This window comes from Scyliorhinus torazame, chromosome 19, assembly GCF_047496885.1.
Source record: "Scyliorhinus torazame isolate Kashiwa2021f chromosome 19, sScyTor2.1, whole genome shotgun sequence".
Classification (NCBI taxonomy): domain Eukaryota; kingdom Metazoa; phylum Chordata; class Chondrichthyes; order Carcharhiniformes; family Scyliorhinidae; genus Scyliorhinus; species Scyliorhinus torazame.
Window position 1 is genome coordinate 6,431,720 of NC_092725.1, and position 20,000 is coordinate 6,451,719.

The window sequence follows — 20,000 nt, forward strand, 5'->3', positions numbered from 1 at the left end:
TCCAGCATCTCCGCCTGTATCCACCGCACCCGCATCTCCGCCTGTATCCACCTCCTCCAGCATCTCCGCCTGTATCCGTCTCCTCCAGCATCTCCGCCTATATCCACCGCACCCGCATCTCCGCCTGTATCCGCCTCCTCCAGCATCTCCGCCTGTATCCGTCTCCCCCCCGCATCTCCGCTCCTCTACCTGTACCTGACCCCCCCGTCTGTTTCAGCCCCTCCGGTATCCGCCTGACGCATCTCCGCCTGGGTTTGTCTCCCCCCCGCATCCCGGCGTCTCCCCCCCGCATCCCGGCGTCTCCCCCCCGCATCCCGGCGTCTCCCCCCCGCATCCCGGCGTCTCCCCCCCGCATCCCGGCGTCTCCCCCCCGCATCCCGGCGTCTCCCCCCCGCATCCCGGCGTCTCCCCCCCGCATCCCGGCGTCTCCCCCCCGCATCCCGGCGTCTCCCCCCCGCATCCCGGCGTCTCCCCCCCGCATCCCGGCGTCTCCCCCCCGCATCCCGGCGTCTCCCCCCCGCATCCCGGCGTCTGCCCCCTGTATCTCCCCGTATCCGCCCCCTGTATCTCCCCATATCCACCCCCCTGTATCTCCCCGTATCCGCCACCTGCATCTCCCTGTATCCTCCCCCTGTATCTCCCCGTATCCTCCCCCGTATCTCTCCGTATCCTCCCCTGTATCTCCCCATAGACTCCCCCCTGTATCTCCCCGTATCCTCCCCCTGTATCTCCCCTGTATCCTCCCCCCTGTATCTCCTCCCCTGGATCCTCCCCTGGATCCTCCCCTGGATCCTCCCCTGGATCCTCCCCTGGATCCTCCCCCTGTATCTCCCCGTATCCTCCCGCCTCTCCCCGTATCATCCCCCTGCATCTCTCCATATCCTCCCCCTGCATCTCCCCGTATCCTCCATCCTGTATCTCCCCGTATCCTTCATCCTGTATCTCCCCGTATTTCCCATATCCTCCCCGTATCCTCCCCTGTATCTCCCCGTATTTCCCATATCCTCCCCGGTATCCTCCACCTGTATCTACCCGTATCCACCCACTTGTAAGTCCCCGTATCCTCCCCTGTATCTCCCCGTATCGTCCCATATCTTCCCTGCATCTTCCCCTGTATCTCCCGTATCCTCCCCCTGTATCTCCCCGTATCCTCCCCCTTGTATCTCCCCGTATACTACCCCTTGTATCTCCCCGTATCCTACACCCTGTATCTCCCCGTATCCTCCCCTCTGAATCTCCCCGTATCCTCCTCCGTTTCTCCCTGTATCCTCCCCCCTGTATCTCCCCCTGTATCTCCCCATATCCGCCCCCTGTATCTCCCCGTATCCTCCCCCCTGTATCTCCCCGTATCCTCCCCCCTGTATCCTGCCGTATCCTCCCCCTGTATCTCCCAGTATCCTCCCCCCGTTTCGTCCCCCTGTATCCTCGCTCCTGGATCTCCCCGTATCCTCCCCCCTGTATCTCCCCGTATCCTCCCCACTGTATCTCCCCGTATCCTCCCGTTTCTCCCTGTATCCTCCCCGGTTTCTCACCATATCCTGCCCCCTGTATCTCCCCATATCCTCCCCCTGTATCTCCCCGTATCCTCCCCCCTGTATCTCCCCGTATTCTCACCCTGTATCTCCACATATCCGCCCCTGTATCTCCCCATATCTTCCCCTGTATCTCCCCCTGTATCTCCCAGTATCCTGCCCCGTATCCTTCCCCGTATCCTCCCCAGTATCTCCCCGTATCATCCCCTCTATCTCCCCATATCCTCCTCCTGTATCTCCCCGTATCATACCCCTGTATCTCGCCATATCCTGCCCCTGTATCTCTCCATATCCTGCCCCTGTATCTCCCCGTATCCTCCCCCCGTATCTGCTCCTGTATCTCTCCGTGTCCTGCCCCTGTATCTCCCCGTATCCTCCCCCCGTATCTGCTCCTGTATCTCCCCGTATCCTCCCCTTTATCTCCCCGTAATCGCCCCCTGTATCTCCCAGTATCCTGCCCCATATCCTCCCCAGTATCTCCCCGTATCTTCCCCCGTATCCTCCCCTATCTTCCCCCGTATCCTTCCCTGTATCTCCCCGCATCCTCCCCCCGCATCCTCCCCCCGCATCCTCCCCCGCATCCTCCCCCCGCATCCTCCCCCCGCATCCTCCCCCCGCATCCTCCCCCCGCATCCTCCCCCTGCATCCTCCCCCTGCATCCTCCCACGTCTCTCCCCGTATCCACTCCTGTATCTCCCCGTATCCTCCATCCTGTATCTCCCCGTATCCTCCATCCTGTATCTCCCCGTACCCTCCATCCTGTATCTCCCCGTTTCCTCCATCCTGTATCTCCCCGTATCCTCCATCCTGTATCTCCCCGTATCCTCCATCCTGTATCTCCCCGTATCCTCCCCCTGGATCTCTCCGTACCCTCCCCCTGTATCCTCCCCCCTGTATCTCCCCGTATCCTACCCCATAATTGCCCCATATCCACCCCCTGTAAGTCCCCGTATCCTCCCCTGTATCTCCCCGTGACCTCCCCCTGTATCTTCCCGTATCCTCCCCCTGTATCTCCCCGTATCCTCCCCCCTGTATCTCACAGTATCCTCCCCATATCTCCCCGTATCCTCCCCTGTATCTCCCCGTAACTCCCCATATCCTCCCCCTGTACCTCATCGTATCCTCAACCCTGCATCTCCCTGTATCCTCCCCCTGTATCTCCCCGTATCCTCCCCCTGTATCTCCCCGTATCCGCTCACCTGTATCTCCCCGTATCCGCCCCCGTCTCTCTCGTCTCCTCCCCCTGTATCTCCCCCCCGCATCCTCCCCCTGTATCTCCCCGCATCCTCCCCCCTGCATCTCCTGGTATCCTTCCCCTGTATCTCCCAGTATCCTTCCCACATATCCTCCCCCTTGTATCTCCCCATATCCTCCCCCTGTATCTCCCCGTAACCCCCCTGTATCTCTTGGTATCTTCCCCCCTGTATCTCCACGTATCCTCCCCCTGTATCTCCCCGTGTCCTCCCCCTGTATGTCCCCGTGTCCTCCCCCCTGTATCTGCCAGTATCCGCCCCCTGTATCTCCCCGTATCCTCCCACCTGCATCTCCCCGTATCCTCCCCCCTGTATCTCCCCGTATCCTCCACCACCACGTATCCTCCCCCGTATCTCCCCGTATCCTCCCCCGTATCTCCCCGTATCCGCCCCCTGTATCTCCCCGTATCCGCCCCTTGTATCTCCCCGTATCCGCCCCCTGTATCTCCCTGTATCCTCCCCCTGTATCTCCCCGTATCCTCCCCCTGTATCTCCCCGTATCCGCTCACCTGTATCTCCCCGTATCCGCCCCCTGTCTCTCTCGTCTCCTCCCCCTGTATCTCCCCGTATCCCCCCCGCATCCTCCCCCTGTATCTCCCCGCATCCTCCTCCCTGCATCTCCTGGTATCCTCCCCCTGTATCCTTCCCACATATCCTCCGCCCTGTATCTCCCCCTATCCTCCCCCTGTATCTCCCCGTATCCTCCCCCTGTATCTCCCCATAACCCCCCCTGTATCTCTTGGTATCCTCCCCCTGTATCTCCCCGTATCCTCCCCCCTGTATCTCCACGTATCCTCCACTGTATCTCCCCGTATCCTCCCCCTGTATCTCCCCGTGTCCTCCCCCCTGTATCTGCCAGTGTCCGCCCCCTGTATCTCCCCGTATCCTCCCCCTGTATCTCCCCGTATCCTCCCCCTGTATCTCCCCGTATCCGCTCACCTGTATCTCCCCGTATCCGCCCCCTGTCTCTCTCGTCTCCTCCCCCTGTATCTCCCCGTATCCCCCCCGCATCTTCCCCCTGTATCTCCCCGCATCCTCCTCCCTGTATCTCCCCGTATCCTCCCCCTGTATCTCCCCGTATCCTCCCCCTGTATCTCCCCATAACCCCCCCTGTATCTCTTAGTATCCTCCCCCTGTATCTCCCCGTATCCTCCCCCCTGTATCTCCACGTATCCTCCACTGTATCTCCCCGTATCCTCCCCTGTATCTCCCCGTGTCCTCCCCCCTGTATCTGCCAGTGTCCGCCCCCTGTATCTCCCCGTATCCTCCCCCTGTATCTCCCCGTATCCTCCCCCCTGCATCTCCCCGTATCCTCACCCCCTGTATCTCCCCGTATCCTCCACCACCACGTATCCTCCCCCTGTATCTCCCCGTATCCTCCCCCTGTAGCTCCCCGTATCCGCCCCTTGTATCTCCCCGTATCCGCCCCCCGTATCTCCCCGTATCCACCCCCCTGTATCTCTCCGTATCCGCCACCTGTATCTCCCCGTATCCGCCCCCTGTATCTCCCCGTATCCACCCCCCTGTATCTCCCCGCATCCTCTCCCTGTATGTCCCCGCATCCTCCCCCCTGTATCACCTGGTATCCTTCCCCTGTATCTCCCCATATTCTCCCCCTGTATTCTCCCCTGTATCCCCATATCCTACCCCTGTATCTCCCAGTATCCTCCCCCGTATCCTCCCCCTGTATCTCCCTGTATCCTCCCTCCTGTATCTCCCCGTATCCTCCCCCTGTATCAGCCCGTATCCACCCCCTGTATCTCCCCGTATCCTCCCCCTGTATCTCGCCGTATCTTCCCCCCTGTATCTCCCCGTATCCACCCCCTGTATCTCTTGGTATCCTCCCCCCTGTATCTCCCCGTATCGACCCCCCTGTATCTCCCCGTATCCTCGCCGGTATCTCCCCGTATCCTCCCCCTGTATCTCCCCGTATCCTCCCCCCTGTATCTCCCCGCACCCTCCCCCTGTATCGCCCCGTATCCTCCCCCTGTATCGCCCCGTATCCTCCCCCCTGTATCGCCCCGTATCCTCCCCCCTGTATCGCCCCGTATCCTCCCCCTGTATCTCCCCGTATCCTTCACCCTGTATCTCCCCGTATCCTCCCCCCTGTATCTCCCCGTATCCTCCCCCTGTATCCACCCCCCTGTATCCTCCATCCTGTATCTCCCCGTATCCACCCCCCTGTATCTCCCCGTATCCTCCCCCCTGTATCTCCCCGCATCCTCTCCCTGTATGTCCCCGCATCCTCCCCCCTGTATCACCTGGTATCCTTCCCCTGTATCTCCCCATATTCTCCCCCTGTATTCTCCCCCGTATCCCCATATCCTACCCCTGTATCTCCAAGTATCCTCCCCCGTATCCTCCCCCTGTATCTTCCCGTATCCTTCCCCTGTATCTCCCCACGTATCCTCCCCCTGTATCCTCCCTCCTATATCTCCCCGTATCCTCCCCCTGTATCAGCCCGTATCCACCCCCCTGTATCTCCTCGTATCCTCCCCCTGTATCTCGCCGTATCTTCCCCCCTGTATCTCCCCGTATCCACCCCCGTGTATCTCTTGGTATCCTTCCCCCTGTATCTACCCGTATCGACCCCCCTGTATCTCCCCGTATCCTCGCCGGTATCTCCCCGTATCCTCCCCCTGTATCTCCCCGTATCCTCCTCCCTGTATCTCCCCGCACCCTCCCCCTGTATCTCCCCGTATCCACCTCCTGTATCTCCCCGTATCCTCCCCTGTATCTCCCCGTATCCTCCCCCCTGTATCTCCCCGTATCCTCACCCTGTATCTCCCCGTATCCTCCCCCCTGTATCTCCCCGTATCCTCCCCCTGTACCGCCCTGTATCTCCCCCCTGTATCTCCCCGTATCCTCCCCCTGTATCGCCCCGTATCCTCCCCCCTGTATCGCCCCGTATCCTCCCCCTGTATCTCCCCGTATCCTTCGCCCTGTATCTCCCCGTATCCTCCCCCCTGTATGTCCCCGTATCCTCCCCCCTGTATCTCCCCGTATCCTCCCCCTGTATCCACCCCCCTGTATCCTCCATCCTGTATCCTCCATCCTGTATCTCTCCGTATCCACCCCCCTGTATCTCCCCGTATCCTCCCCCCTTTATCTCCTCATATCCTCCCCCTGTATCTCCCCATAGACTCCCCCCCTGTATCTCCCCATATCCTCCCCCCGATTCTCTCCGTATCCTCCCCCTGTATCTCCCCATAGACTCCCCCCTGTATCTCCCCATATCCTCCCCCTGTATCTCCCCTGGATCCTCCCCCTGTATCTCCCCATATCCTCCCCTATGTATACTCTCCCCTGTATCTCCCAGTATCCTCCCTCCTCTCCCCGTATCATCCCCCTGCATCTCCCCGTATCCTCCCCCCTGTATCTCACCGTATCCTCCCCTGTATCTCCCCGTATCCTCCCCCATGTATACTCTACCCTGTATCTCCCAGTATCCTCCCGCCTCTCCCCGTATAATCCCCTGCATCTCTCCGTATCCTCCCCTTGCATCTCCCCGTATCCTCCCCTGTATCTCCCCGTATCCTCCATCCTGTACCTCCACGTATGCTCCATCCTGTATCTCCCCGTATCCTTCATCCTGAATCTCCGCGTATCCTCCCCTGTATCTCCCCGTATTTCCCATATCCTCCCCCTGTATCTCCCCGTATCCTCCCCTGTATCTCCCCGTATCCTCCCATATCTCCCCTGTATCTTCCCCCTGTATCTCCCGTATCCCCCTGTATCTCCCCATATCCTCCCCCGTATCTCCCCATATCCTCCCCCCTGTATGTCCCCGTATCCTACACCCTGTATCTCCCCGAATCCTACACCCTGTATCTCCCCGTATCCTCCCCTGTAACTCCCCGTATCCTCCCCTCTGTATCTCCCCGTATCCTCCCTGTATCTCCCCATATCCTCCCCCTGTATCTCCCCATATCCGCCCCCTATATCTCCCCGTATCCTCCCCCGTGTATCTCCACATATCCTCCCCCTGTATCCCGCCGTATCCTCCCCCCTGTATCTCCCAGTATCCTCCCCCATATCCTCTCCCCTGTTATCTCCCAGTATCCTCCCCCCGTATCGTCCCGCTGTATCCTCGCTCCTGGATCTCCCCGTATCCTCCCCCCTGTATCTCCCCGTATCCTCCCCCCTGTATCTCCCCGTATCCTCCCCACTGTATCTCCCCGTATCCTCCCCACTGTATCTCCCCGTATCCTCCCCACTGTATCTCCCCGTATCCTCCCCCGTTTCTCCCTGTATCCTCCCCGCTTTCTCACCATATCCTGCCCCCTGTATCTCCCCGTATCCTCCCTCTGTATCTCCCCGTATCTCTCCACGTATCCTCCCCCCTGTATCTCCACATATCCTCCCCCTGTATCCCGCCGTATCCTCCCCCCTGTATCTCCCAGTATCCTCCCCCATATCCTCTCCCCTGTTATCTCCCAGTATCCTCCCCCCGTATCGTCCCGCTGTATCCTCGCTCCTGGATCTCCCCGTATCCTCCCCGCTGTATCTCCCCGTATCATCCCCCCTGTATCTCCCCGTATCCTCCCCACTGTATCTCCCCGTATCCTCCCCACTGTATCTCCCCGTATCCTCCCCCGTTTCTCCCTGTATCTCCCCGTATCCTCCCTCTGTATCTCCCCGTATCTCTCCCCGTATCCTCCCCCTGTATCTCCCCGTATCCTCCCCCTGTATCTCCCCGTATCCTCCCCCTGTATCTCCCCGTATCCTGCCCCTGTATCTCCCCGTATCCTGCCCCTGTATCTCCCCGTATCCTGCCCCTGTATCTCCCCGTATGCTGCCCCTGTATCTCCCCGTATGCTGCCCCTGTATCTCCCCGTATCCTGCCCCTGTATCTCCCCGTATCCTGCCCCTGTATCTCCCCGTATCCTGCCCCTGTATCTCCCCGTATCCTGCCCCTGTATCTCCCCGTATCCTGCCCCTGTATCTCCCCGTATCCTGCCCCTGTATCTCCCCGTATCCTGCCCCTGTATCTCCCCGTATCCTGCCCCTGTATCTCCCCGTATCCTGCCCCTGTATCTCCCCGTATCCTGCCCCTGTATCTCCCCGTATCCTGCCCCTGTATCTCCCCGTATCCTGCCCCTGTATCTCCCCGTATCCTGCCCCTGTATCTCCCCGTATCCTGCCCCTGTATCTCCCCGTATCCTGCCCCTGTATCTCCCCGTATCCTGCCCCTGTATCTCCCCGTATCCTGCCCCTGTATCTCCCCGTATCCTGCCCCTGTATCTCCCCGTATCCTGCCCCTGTATCTCCCCGTATCCTGCCCCTGTATCTCCCCGTATCCTGCCCCTGTATCTCCCCGTATCCTGCCCCTGTATCTCCCCGTATCCTGCCCCTGTATCTCCCCGTATCCTGCCCCTGTATCTCCCCGTATCCTGCCCCTGTATCTCCCCGTATCCTGCCCCTGTATCTCCCCGTATCCTGCCCCTGTATCTCCCCGTATCCTGCCCCTGTATCTCCCCGTATCCTGCCCCTGTATCTCCCCGTATCCTGCCCCTGTATCTCCCCGTATCCTGCCCCTGTATCTCCCCGTATCCTGCCCCTGTATCTCCCCGTATCCTGCCCCTGTATCTCCCCGTATCCTGCCCCTGTATCTCCCCGTATCGTGCCCTTGTATCTCCCCGTATCCACCCCTGTATCTCCCCGTATCCTCCATCCTGAATCTCCCCGTATCTTCAATCCTGTATCTCCCCGTACCCTCCATCCTGTATCTCCCCGTATCCTCCATCCTGTATCTCACCGTATCCACTCCCTGTATCTCCCCGTATACTCCCATGTAATTCCCCGTATCCTCCCTGTATCTCCCCCTATCCTCCCCCCTGTATGTCCCCGCATCCTCCCCCTGGATCTCTCCGTACCCTCCCCCCATATCCTCCCCCTGTATCTCCCCGTATCCTACCCCATAATCGCCCCATATCCACCCCCCTGTAAGTCCCCGTATCCTCCCCTGTATCTCCCCGTGACCTCCCCCTGTATCTCCCCGTATCCTCCCCCGTATCTCCCCGTATCCTCCCCCTGTATCTCGCGGTATCCTCCCCCTATATCTCCCCTATATCTCCCCGTATCCTCCCCTGTATCTCCTCGTATCCTCCCCTCTGTATCTCCCCGTAATTCCCCATATCCTCCCCCTGTATCTCGTCGTATCCTCCCCCTGCATCTCCCCGTATCCGCCCACCTGTATCTCCCCGTATCCGCCCACCTGTATCTCTCGTCTCCTCCCCCTGTATCTCCCCGTATGCCCCCCGCATCCTCCCCCTGTATCTCCCCGCATCCTCCCCCCTGCATCTCCTGGTATCCTTCCCCTGTATCTCCCCATATTCTCCCCCGTATCTCCCCATATCCACCCCCTGTATAACCCCGTATCCTCCCCCCTGTATCTCCCAGTATCCTCCCCCTGTATCTCCCAGTATCCTTCCCACATATCCTCCCCCCGTATCCTCCCCGTATCCTCCCCTGTATCTCCCCGTATCCTCCCCACTGTATCTCCCCGTATCCTCCCCCGTTTCTCCCTGTATCCTCCCCGGTTTCTCACCATATCCTGCCCCCTGTATCTCCCCTGTATCTCCCCGTATCCTCCCCCTGTATCCTCCCCCTGTATCTCCCCGTATCCTCACCCTGTATCTCCCGGTATCCGCCCCTGTATCTCCCCATATCCTCCCCTGTATCTCCCCCCGTATCTCTGAGTATCCTCCCCAGTATCTCCGCCCTGTATCTCCCCGTATCCTCCCCCTATCTTCCCCCGTATCCTCCCCTGTATCTCCTCGTATCCTCCCCTCTATCTCCCCGAATCTCGCCGTATCCTCCCCTGTATCTCCCCATATCCTGCCCCTGTATCTCCCCGTATCCTGCCCCTGTATCTCCCCGTATCCTGCCCATGTATCTCCCCGTATCCTGCCCATGTATCTCCCCGTATCCTGCCCCTGTATCTCCCCGTATCCTGCCCCTGTATCTCCCCGTATCCTGCCCCTGTATCTCCCCGTATCCTGCCCATGTATCTCCCCGTATCCTGCCCCTGTATCTCCCCGTATCCACCGCTGTATCTCCCCGTATCCTCCATCCTGAATCTCCCCGTATCTTCAATCCTGTATCTCCCGGTACCCTCCATCCTGCATCTCCCCGTATCCTCCATCCTGTATCTCACCGTATCCACTCCCTGTATCTCCCCGTATACTCCCATGTAATTCCCCGTATCCTCCCTGTATCTCCCCCTATCCTCCCCCCTGTATCTCCCCGCATCCTCCCCCTGGATCTCTCCGTACCCTCCCCCATATCCTCCCCATATCCTCCCCCTGTATCTCCCCGTATCCTACCCCATAATCGCCCCATATCGACCCTCCTGTAAGTCCCCGTATCCTCCCCTGTATCTCCCCGTGACCTCCCCCTGTATCTCCCCGTGACCTCCCCCTGTATCTTCCCGTATCCTCCCCCATATCTCCCCGTATCCTCCCCCGTATCTCCCCGTATCCTCCCCCTGTATCTCGCGGTATCCTCCCCTATATCTCCCCTGTATCTCCCCGTATCCTCCCCTGTATCTCCTCGTATCCTCCCCTGTATCTCCTCGTATCCTCCCCTCTGTATCTCCCCGTAACTCCCCGCATCCTCCCCCTGTATCTCCCCGCATCCTCCCCCCTGCATCTCCTGGTATCCTTCCCCTGTATCTCCCCATATTCTCCCCCGTATCTCCCCATATCCTCCCCCTGTATAACCCCGTATCCTCCCCCCTGTATCTCCCAGTATCCTCCCCCTGTATCTCCCAGTATCCTTCCCACATATCCTCCCCCCGTATCTCCCATTATCCTCCCCCAGTATCTCCCCGTATCCTCCCCTGTATCTCCCCGTATCCTCCCCCCTGTATCTCCCTGCATCCTCCCCCTTTATCTCCCCGTATCCTCCCCTGTACCTCACCGTAACCCCCCCAGTATCTCTTGGTATCCTCCCCCTGTATCTCCCCGTATCCTCCCCCCTGTATCTCCACGTATCCCCCCCTGTATATCCCCGTATCCTCCCCCTGTATCGCCCCGTATCCTCCCCCTGTATCTCCCAGTATCCTCCCCCCTGTATCTCCCTGTATCCTCCACCACCACGTATCCTCCCCCTGTATCTCCCGGGATCCGCCCCCCTGTATCCCCCCGTACCCTCCCCCTGTATCTCCCCGTACCCTCCCCCTGTATCTCCCCGTACCCTCCCCCTGTATCTCCCCGTACCCTCCCCCTGTATCTCCCCGTACCCACCCCCCTGTATCTCCCAGTATCCTCCCCCCTGTATCTCCCCGTACCCTCCCCCTGTATCTCCCCGTACCCTCCCCCTGTATCTCCCCGTACCCACCCCCCTGTATCTTCCCGTATCCTCCCCCCTGTATCTCCCTGGGTCCTCCCCCCTGTATCTCCCCGGGTCCTCCCCCCTGTATCTTCCCGTACCCACCCCCCTGTATCTCCCCGTATCCTCCCCCCTGTATCTCCCCGTATCCTCCCCCCTGTATCTCCCCCCTGTATCTCCCCGTACCCACCCCCCTGTATCTCCCCGGGTCCTCCCCCCTGTATCTCCCCGGGCCCTGCCCCCTGTATCTCCCCGTTTCCTCCCCCCTGTATCTCCCCGTATCCTCCCCCCTGTATCTCCCCGTATCCTCCCCCCTGTATCTCCCCGTATCCTCCCCCCTGTATCTCCCCGGGTCCTCCCCCCTGTATCTCCCCGGGTCCTCCCCCCTGTATCTCCCCGTATCCTCCCCCCTGTATCACCCCGTATCGTCCCCCCTGCATCTCCCCGGGTCCTCAACCCTGTATCTCCCCGTATCCTCCCCCCTGTATCTCCCCGTACCTACCCCCCTGTATCTCCCCGTATCCTCCCCCCTGTATCTCCCCGTATCCTCCCCCCTGTATCTCCCCGTATCCTCCCCCCTGTATCTCCCCGTATCCTCCTCCCTGTATCTCCCCGGGTCCTCCCCCCTGCATCTCCCCGGGTCCTCCCCCCTGCATCTCCCCGGGTCCTCCCCCCTGTATCTCCCCGTATCCTCCCCCCTGTATCTCCCCGTATCCTCCCCCCTGTATCTCCCCGTATCCTCCCCCCTGTATCTCCCCGTATCCTCCCCCCTGTATCTCCCCGGGTCCTCCCCCCTGTATCTCCCCGGGTCCTCCCCCCTGTATCTCCCCGTATCCTCCCCCCTGTATCACCCCGTATCGTCCCCCCTGCATCTCCCCGGGTCCTCAACCCTGTATCTCCCCGTATCCTCCCCCCTGTATCTCCCCGTACCTACCCCCCTGTATCTCCCCGTATCCTCCCCCCTGTATCTCCCCGTATCCTCCCCCCTGTATCTCCCCGTATCCTCCCCCCTGTATCTCCCCGTATCCTCCTCCCTGTATCTCCCCGGGTCCTCCCCCCTGCATCTCCCCGGGTCCTCCCCCCTGCATCTCCCCGGGTCCTCCCCCCTGTATCTCCCCGTATCCTCCCCCCTGTATCTCCCCGTATCCTCCCCCCTGTATCTCCCCGTATCCTCCCCCCTGTATCTCCCCGGGTCCTCCCCCCTGTATCTCCCCGTACCTACCCCCCTGTATCCTCCCCCCTGTATCTCCCCGTATCCTCTCCCCGTATCTCCCCGGGTCCTCCCCCGGGTATCTCACCTGCCCCAGGGCCGGCAGCTCTCCCCCATCCTCTCTCTGGCTGGCCCGCAGTGCCCAGGCTCTGTTTCTTTCTCAGTCACTAGGCCCAACGCTGGACCGGAAGTCACCGCCCCTTCCCTTCAGCTTCCGACCAATGGTGCCCCCGGCTGGCAGAGTGACGGTCGGGCGGACCAATGGAAGCGCGGCGCTCTGAACGGGAGGCGGGGACACGGGGGACTGGCCGCGGCGCTAGCCAATGGATGCGCGCTGGAAGGCGGCGGCGTCACAATGGCTGTGGGCGTGGTAGCCCCGGTCCAATGGGAAGACGCGTCGTCACAAAGGAATGGAGGAGGGGGCGGAGAGTGGAATCTGATCGACGGTGATGTCAACCAATGGGATGATCAATGACGGGGTGGGGTGGGAGAAGGCGAAGGGTTTGGGCCAATAGAATAGTCAGCAGGCGGATGCGGGAGGGTGGGATGAATGGAGTGATGGACGTGGCGAACTGACCAATGGGTGCGCGCGGCGGGGAAAGGTTGGCCCAGAAGCGTCACAAAGAGGCGGGGAAAATCACACGTTTGATAGACAGGGGGCTGACCAATCGACGTTGCGGGGGGGTGAGGGCCAGACCAATCACACGGCACAGCGTCACAGAGGTGCGTCACGACGTACGATTGACAGCGGGGCTGACCAATGGAAGGGCGAGCCAGTCCACCGACCAGTGGTCCACCGCGGGGGCGGGACCTGGGCCGGAAGCGCGGGGCCGCTGACGGACGGGCGGCCTGGCCAATGGGGGGCGGGGAAGGCGGGCCACATCCGGCCCCGGGGGCGGCCGAGGAGCGGGAGAGGAGCCGGCAGCGGGTTGGAGGCCGGACGGACGCCGGGTTCGCGAAGCACAGAAACCCCGTCAATCCCCCGGGAAGCAGCACTCGCCCATCACAGCGAAGAGCGACTGAGGCCGGCCCCGACCCCCCGGACCGCCAATCAGGAGCCGCATCCATGAGGTAAAAAAACATTGTTGTTATCGATCTTCATCCTGGTGTGAAACCGGGTTCCCCCCCCCGGGGGGCGGGGCCGCTCAGACCCCCCCCCCACAATCTGACTGTTTTATAATTGTTCCTTTTTTTACTCTCCCTCCATCCGCCATTTCCGGGGTTAAAGGGCGCACTTCCGGCTCGTCACACTGAGCATGCGCGGGGCTGGCTGATCATGTGACCCACCCTCCCCCTCCCCCCCCCCCCCACCCCCTCCCCCCCCACCCCCCTCTCCCCGTCGCCCCCTCTCCCCGTCGCCCCCTCTCCCCGTCGCCCCCTCTCCCCCTCGCCCCCTCTCCCCGTCGCCCCCTCTCCCCGTCGCCCCCTCTCCCCCTCGCCCCCTCGCCCTCTCTCCCCGTCGCCCCCTCTCCCCCTCGCCCCCTCTCCCCCTCGCCCTCTCTCCCCGTCGCCCCCTCTCCCCGTCGCCCCCTCTCCCCGTCGCCCCCTCTCCCCCTCGCCCCCTCTCCCCCTCGCCCTCTCTCCCCGTCGCCCCCTCTCCCCCTCGCCCCCTCTCCCCCTCGCCCTCTCTCCCCGTCGCCCCCTCTCCCCGTCGCCCCCTCTCCCCGTCGCCCCCTCTCCCCGTCGCCCCCTCTCCCCGTCGCCCCGTCTCCCCGTCCCCCCCTCTCCCCGTCGCCCCCTCGCCCCGTCGCCCCCTCTCCCCGTCGCCCCCTCTCCCCGTCGCCCCCTCTCCCCGTCGCCCCCTCTCCCCGTCGCCCCCTCTCCCCGTCGCCCCCTCTCCCCGTCGCCCCCTCTCCCCGTCGCCCCCTCTCCCCGTCGCCCCCTCTCCCCGTCGCCCCCTCTCCCCGTCGCCCCCTCTCCCCGTCGCCCCCTCTCCCCGTCGCCCCCTCTCCCCGTCGCCCCCTCTCCCCGTCGCCCCCTGTCCCCGTCGCCCCCTCTCCCCGTCGCCCCCTCGCCCCGTCGCCCCCTCTCCCCGTCGCCCCCTCTCCCCGTCGCCCCCTCTCCCCGTCGCCCCCTCTCCCCGTCGCCCCCTCGCCCCGTCGCCCCCTCTCCCCGTCGCCCCCTCTCCCCGTCGCCCCCTCTCCCCGTCGCCCCCTCTCCCCGTCGCCCCCTCTCCCCGTCGCCCCCTCTCCCCGTCGCCCCCTCTCCCCGTCGCCCCCTCTCCCCGTCGCCCCCTCTCCCCGTCGCCCCCTCTCCCCGTCGCCCCCTCTCCCCGTCGCCCCGTCGCCCCGTCGCCCCGTCGCCCCCTCTCCCCCGTCGCCCCCTCTCCCCGTCGCCCCCTCTCCCCGTCGCCCCCTCTCCCCGTCGCCCCCTCTCCCCGTCGCCCCCTCTCCCCGTCGCCCCCTCTCCCCGTCGCCCCGTCGCCCCCTCTCCCCCGTCGCCCCCTCGCCCCGTCGCCCCCTCTCCCCCCTCGCCCCGTCGCCCCCTCTCCCCGTCGCCCCCTCTCCCCGTCGCCCCCTCTCCCCGTCGCCCCCTCTCCCCGTCGCCCCCTCGCCCCGTCGCCCCCTCTCCCCGTCGCCCCGTCGCCCCCTCTCCCCGTCGCCCCCTCTCCCCGTCGCCCCCTCTCCCCGTCGCCCCCTCTCCCCGTCGCCCCCTCTCCCCGTCGCCCCCTCTCCCCGTCGCCCCCTCTCCCCGTCGCCCCCTCTCCCCGTCGCCCCCTCTCCCCGTCGCCCCCTCTCCCCGTCGCCCCCTCTCCCCGTCGCCCCCTCTCCCCGTCGCCCCCTCTCCCCGTCGCCCCCTCTCCCCGTCCCCCCCTCTCCCCGTCGCCCCCTCTCCCCGTCCCCCCCTCTCCCCGTCGCCCCCTCTCCCCGTCGCCCCCTCTCCCCGTCGCCCCCTCTCCCCGTCGCCCCCTCTCCCCGTCGCCCCCTCTCCCCGTCGCCCCCTCTCCCCGTCGCCCCCTCTCCCCGTCGCCCCCTCTCCCCGTCGCCCCCTCTCCCCGTCGCCCCCTCTCCCCGTCGCCCCCTCTCCCCGTCGCCCCCTCTCCCCGTCGCCCCCTCTCCCCGTCGCCCCCTCTCCCCGTCGCCCCCTCTCCCCGTCGCCCCCTCCCGCCCCTCCCCCCGTCGCCCCCTCCCCCCGTCGCCCCCTCTCCCCGTCGCCCCCTCTCCCCGTCGCCCCCTCTCCCCGTCGCCCCCTCTCCCCGTCGCCCTCTCTCCCCGTCGCCCCATCGCCCTCTCCCCCCGTCGCGCCCTCTCCCCCCGTCGCGCCCTCTCCCCCCGTCGCGCCCTCTCCCCCCGTCGCGCCCTCTCCCCCCGTCGCGCCCTCTCCCCCCGTCGCGCCCTCTCCCCCCGTCGCGCCCTCTCCCCCCGTCGCGCCCTCCCCCCGTCGCGCCCTCTCCCCCCGTCGCGCCCTCTCCCCCCGTCGCGCCCTCTCCCCCCGTCGCGCCCTCTCCCCCCGTCGCGCCCTCCCCCCGTCGTGCCCCCTCCCCCCGTCGTGCCCCCTCCCCCCGTCGTGCCCCCTCCCCCCGTCGTGCCCCCTCCCCCCGTCGCGCCCCCTCCCCCCGTCGCGCCCCCTCCCCCCGTCGCGCCCCCTCCCCCCGTCGCGCCCCCTCCCCCCGTCGCGCCCCCTCCCCCCGTCGCGCGCCCTCCCCCGTCGCGCCCTCCCCCCGTCGCGCCCTCCCCCCGTCGCGCCCTCCCCCCGTCGCGCCCTCCCCCCGTCGCGCCCTCCCCCCGTCGCGCCCACCCCCCGTCGCGCCCTCCCCCCGTCGCGCCCACCCCCCGTCGCGCCCACCCCCCGTCGCGCCCTCCCCCCGTCGCGCCCTCCCCCCGTCGCGCCCACCCCCCGTCGCGCCCTCCCCCGTCGCGCCCTCCCCCCGTCGCGCCCTCCCCCCGTCGCGCCTCCCCCCCGTCGCGCCCTCCCCCCGTCGCGCCCTCCCCCCGTCGCGCCCTCCCCCCGTCGCGCCTCCCCCCGTCGCGCCCTCCCCCGTCGCGCCCTCCCCCCGTCGCGCCCTCCCCCCGCCGCATTCCCCCCGCCGCATTCCCCCCGTCGCCCTCCCCCCGTCGCCCCCTCCCCTCCTTCTCCCCCTCGCCCCCTCCCCCTCGCCTCCTACCCCTCGCCCCCTCCCCTTGCCCCCTCTCTCCCCGTCACCCTCTCCCCATCGCCTTCGCCCTCTCCCCGTCGCCTTCGCCCTTCCCCCGTCGCCTTCGCCCTTCCCCCGTCGCACTCGCCCCGTCCCCTCGCCCCGTCGCACTCTCCCCGTCCCCCTTGCCCCCTCCCCCTTGCCCCCTCCCCCTTGCCCCCTCCCCCTTGCCCCCTCCCCCTTGCCCCCTCCCCCTTGCCCCCTCCCCCTTGCCCCCTCCCCCTTGCCCCCTCCCCCTTGCCCCCTCCCCTTGCCCCTCCCCCTTGCCCCCTCCCCCTTGCCCCCTCCCCCTCGCCCCCTGCCCCTTCGCCCTCTCCCCGTCGCCTTCGCCCTCTCCCCGTCGCCTTCGCCCTCCCTCCGTCGCACTGTCCCCTCGCCGTCCCCGTCGCCCTCTCCCCGTCGCCCTCGCCCTCTCCCCGTCGCCTCCGCCCGGTCGCCCTCGCCCCGTGGCTCTCTCCCCGTGCCCCTCGCCCCGTCGCCCTCTCTCCCCGTCGCCTTCGCCCTCTCCCCGGGATCAGGGTGTGTGGGCACGGGATCAGGGTGTGTGGGCACGGGATCAGTGTGTGTAGGCGCGGGATCAGTGTGCGTGGGCGCGGGATCAGTGTGCGTGGGCGCGGGATCAGTGTGCGTGGGCGCGGGATCAGTGTGCGTGGCGCGGGATCAGTGTGCGTGGGCGCGGGATCAGTGTGCGTGGGCGCGGGATCAGTGTGCGTGGGCGCGGGATCAGTGTGTGTGGGCGCGGGATCAGTGTGTGTGGGCGCGGGATCAGTGTGTGGTGGGCGCGGGATCAGTGTGTGTGGGCGCGGGATCAGTGTGTGTGGGCGCGGGATCAGTGTGTGTGGGCGCGGGATCAGTGTGTGTGGGCGCGGGATCAGTGTGTGTGGGCGCGGGATCAGTGTGCGTGGCGCGGGATCAGTGTGTGTGGGCGCGGGATCAGTGTGTGTGGGCGCGGGATCAGTGTGCGTGGGCGCGGGATCAGTGTGCGTGGGCGCGGGATCAGTGTGCGTGGGCGCGGGATCAGTGTGTGTGGGCGCGGGATCAGTGTGTGTGGGCGCGGGATCAGTGTGTGTGGGCGCGGGATCAGTGTGTGTGGGCGCGGGATCAGTGTGCGTGGGCGCGGGATCAGTGTGCGTGGGCGCGGGATCAGTGTGCGTGGGCGCGGGATCAGTGTGCGTGGGCGCGGGATCAGTGTGCGTGGGCGCGGGATCAGTGTGCGTGGGCGCGGGATCAGTGTGCGTGGGCGCGGGATCAGTGTGCGTGGGCGCGGGATCAGTGTGCGTGGGCGCGGGATCAGTGTGTGTGGGCGCGGGATCAGTGTGTGTGGGCGCGGGATCAGTGTGTGTGGGCGCGGGATCAGTGTGTGTGGGCGCGGGATCAGTGTGTGTGGGCGCGGGATCAGTGTGCGTGGGCGCGGGATCAGTGTGCGTGGGCGCGGGATCAGTGTGCGTGGGCGCGGGATCAGTGTGCGTGGGCGCGGGATCAGTGTGCGTGGGCGCGGGATCAGTGTGCGTGGGCGCGGGATCAGTGTGCGTGGGCGCGGGATCAGTGTGCGTGGGCGCGGGATCAGTGTGCGTGGGCGCGGGATCAGTGTGCGTGGGCGCGGGATCAGTGTGCGTGGGCGCGGGATCAGTGTGCGTGGGCGCGGGATCAGTGTGCGTGGGCGCGGGATCAGTGTGCGTGGGCGCGGGATCAGTGTGTGTGGGCGCGGGATCAGTGTGTGTGGGCGCGGGATCAGTGTGTGTGGGCGCGGGATCAGTGTGTGTGGGCGCGGGATCAGTGTGTGTGGGCGCGGGATCAGTGTGTGTGGGCGCGGGATCAGTGTGTGTGGGCGCGGGATCAGTGTGTGTGGGCGCGGGATCAGTGTGCGTGGGCGCGGGATCAGTGTGCGTGGGCGCGGGATCAGTGTGCGTGGGCGCGGGATCAGTGTGCGTGGGCGCGGGATCAGTGTGCGTGGGCGCGGGATCAGTGTGCGTGGGCGCGGGATCAGTGTGCGTGGGCGCGGGATCAGTGTGCGTGGGCGCGGGATCAGTGTGCGTGGGCGCGGGATCAGTGTGCGTGGGCGCGGGATCAGTGTGCGTGGGCGCGGGATCAGTGTGCGTGGCGCGGGATCAGTGTGCGTGGGCGCGGGATCAGTGTGCGTGGGCGCGGGATCAGTGTGAGTGGGCGCGGGATCAGTGTGCGTGGGCGCGGGATCAGTGTGCGTGGGCGCGGGATCAGTGTGCGTGGGCGCGGGATCAGTGTGCGTGGGCGCGGGATCAGTGTGCGTGGGCGCGGGATCAGTGTGCGTGGGCGCGGGATCAGTGTGCGTGGGCGCGGGATCAGTGTGCGTGGGCGCGGGATCAGTGTGCGTGGGCGCGGGATCAGTGTGCGTGGGCGCGGATCAGTGTGCGTGGGCGCGGGATCAGTGTGCGTGGGCGCGGGATCAGTGTGCGTGGGCGCGGGATCAGTGTGCGTGGGCGCGGGATCAGTGTGCGTGGGCGCAGGATCAGTGTGCGTGGGCGCGGGTTCAGTGTGCGTGGGCGCGGGTTCAGTGTGCGTGGGCGCGGGTTCAGTGTGCGTGGGCGCGGGTTCAGTGTGTGTGTGCGCGGGCCCCCGTCTCCCCCCCTCTTCCCCCCCCCCCTCTCCCTCCCCTCCCTCCCCCCCTCCTCCCCCCTCTCTCCTCCCCCCTCACCTCCCCCCCCTCCCACCTCCCCCCCCTCTCCCTCCCCCCCTCTCCCTCCCCCCCCTCTCCACCCCCCCCCTCTCCCTCCCCCCCCCTCCTCCCCCCCCCCACCCTCCCCCCCTCTCCCTCCCCCCTCTCTCCCTCCCCCCTCTCCCTCCCCCCTCTCTCCCTCCCCCCTCTCTCCCTCCCCCCTCTCCCTCCCCCCTCTCTCCCTCCCCCCCTCTCTCTCCTCCCCCCCTCTCTCCTCCCCCCCTCTCTCCTCCCCCCCTCTCTCCTCCCCCCCTCTCTCCTCCCCCCCTCTCTCCTCCCCCCCCCCTCTCTCCTCCCCCCCCCCCTCTCCCTCCCCCCCCTCTCCCTCCCCCCCCTCTCCCTCCCCCCCCTCCCTCCCTCCCCCCCCTCCCTCCCTCCCCCCCTCCCTCCCCCCCCCTCTCCCTCCCCCCCTCTCCCTCCCCCCCCTCTCCCTCCCCCCCCTCTCCCTCCCCCCCTCTCCCTCCCCCCCCTCTCCCTCCCCCCCTCTCCCTCCCCCCCTCTCCCTCCCCCCTCTCCCTCCCCCCCTCTCCTCCCCTCTCTCTCCTCCTCCCCCCTCTCTCTCCTCCTCCCCCCTCTCTCTCCTCCTCCCCCCTCTCTCTCCTCCTCCCCCCTCTCTCTCCTCCTCCCCCCCTCTCTCCTCCCCCCCTCTCTCTCCTCCCCCCCTCTCTCTCCTCCCCCCCTCTCTCTCCTCCCCCCCTCTCTCTCCTCCCCCCCCTCTCTCCTCCCCCCTCTCTCCTCCCCCCCTCTCTCCTCCCCCCCTCTCTCCTCCCCCCCTCTCTCCTCCCCCCCCTCTCTCCTCCCCCACCTCTCTCTCCTCCTCCCCCACCTCTCTCTCCTCCTCCCC

At 66.1% G+C, this 20,000-nt stretch overlaps 2 protein-coding genes across 3 annotated transcripts in view; one reads left to right on the forward strand and one right to left on the reverse strand.

Annotated features, from left to right (window-relative positions):
* Positions 1-13,080, reverse strand: part of LOC140395994 (SH2B adapter protein 1-like) — a 41,779-nt gene extending 28,699 nt beyond the window's left edge. For both annotated transcript variants that reach the window (XR_011936425.1, XM_072484030.1), the window contains exon 1: positions 12,418-13,080. The gene's annotated coding sequence lies outside the window, so the exon portion shown is untranslated. The remainder of the gene's footprint in view (positions 1-12,417) is intronic.
* Positions 13,081-13,234: 154 nt separating this feature from the next.
* Positions 13,235-20,000, forward strand: part of LOC140395996 (ataxin-2-like protein) — a 47,515-nt gene continuing 40,749 nt past the window's right edge. Inside the window, 1 exon segment of the mRNA XM_072484033.1 lies at positions 13,235-13,400. Coding sequence (XP_072340134.1) covers positions 13,396-13,400 — 5 coding nt within the window. The 5' untranslated portion in view covers positions 13,235-13,395.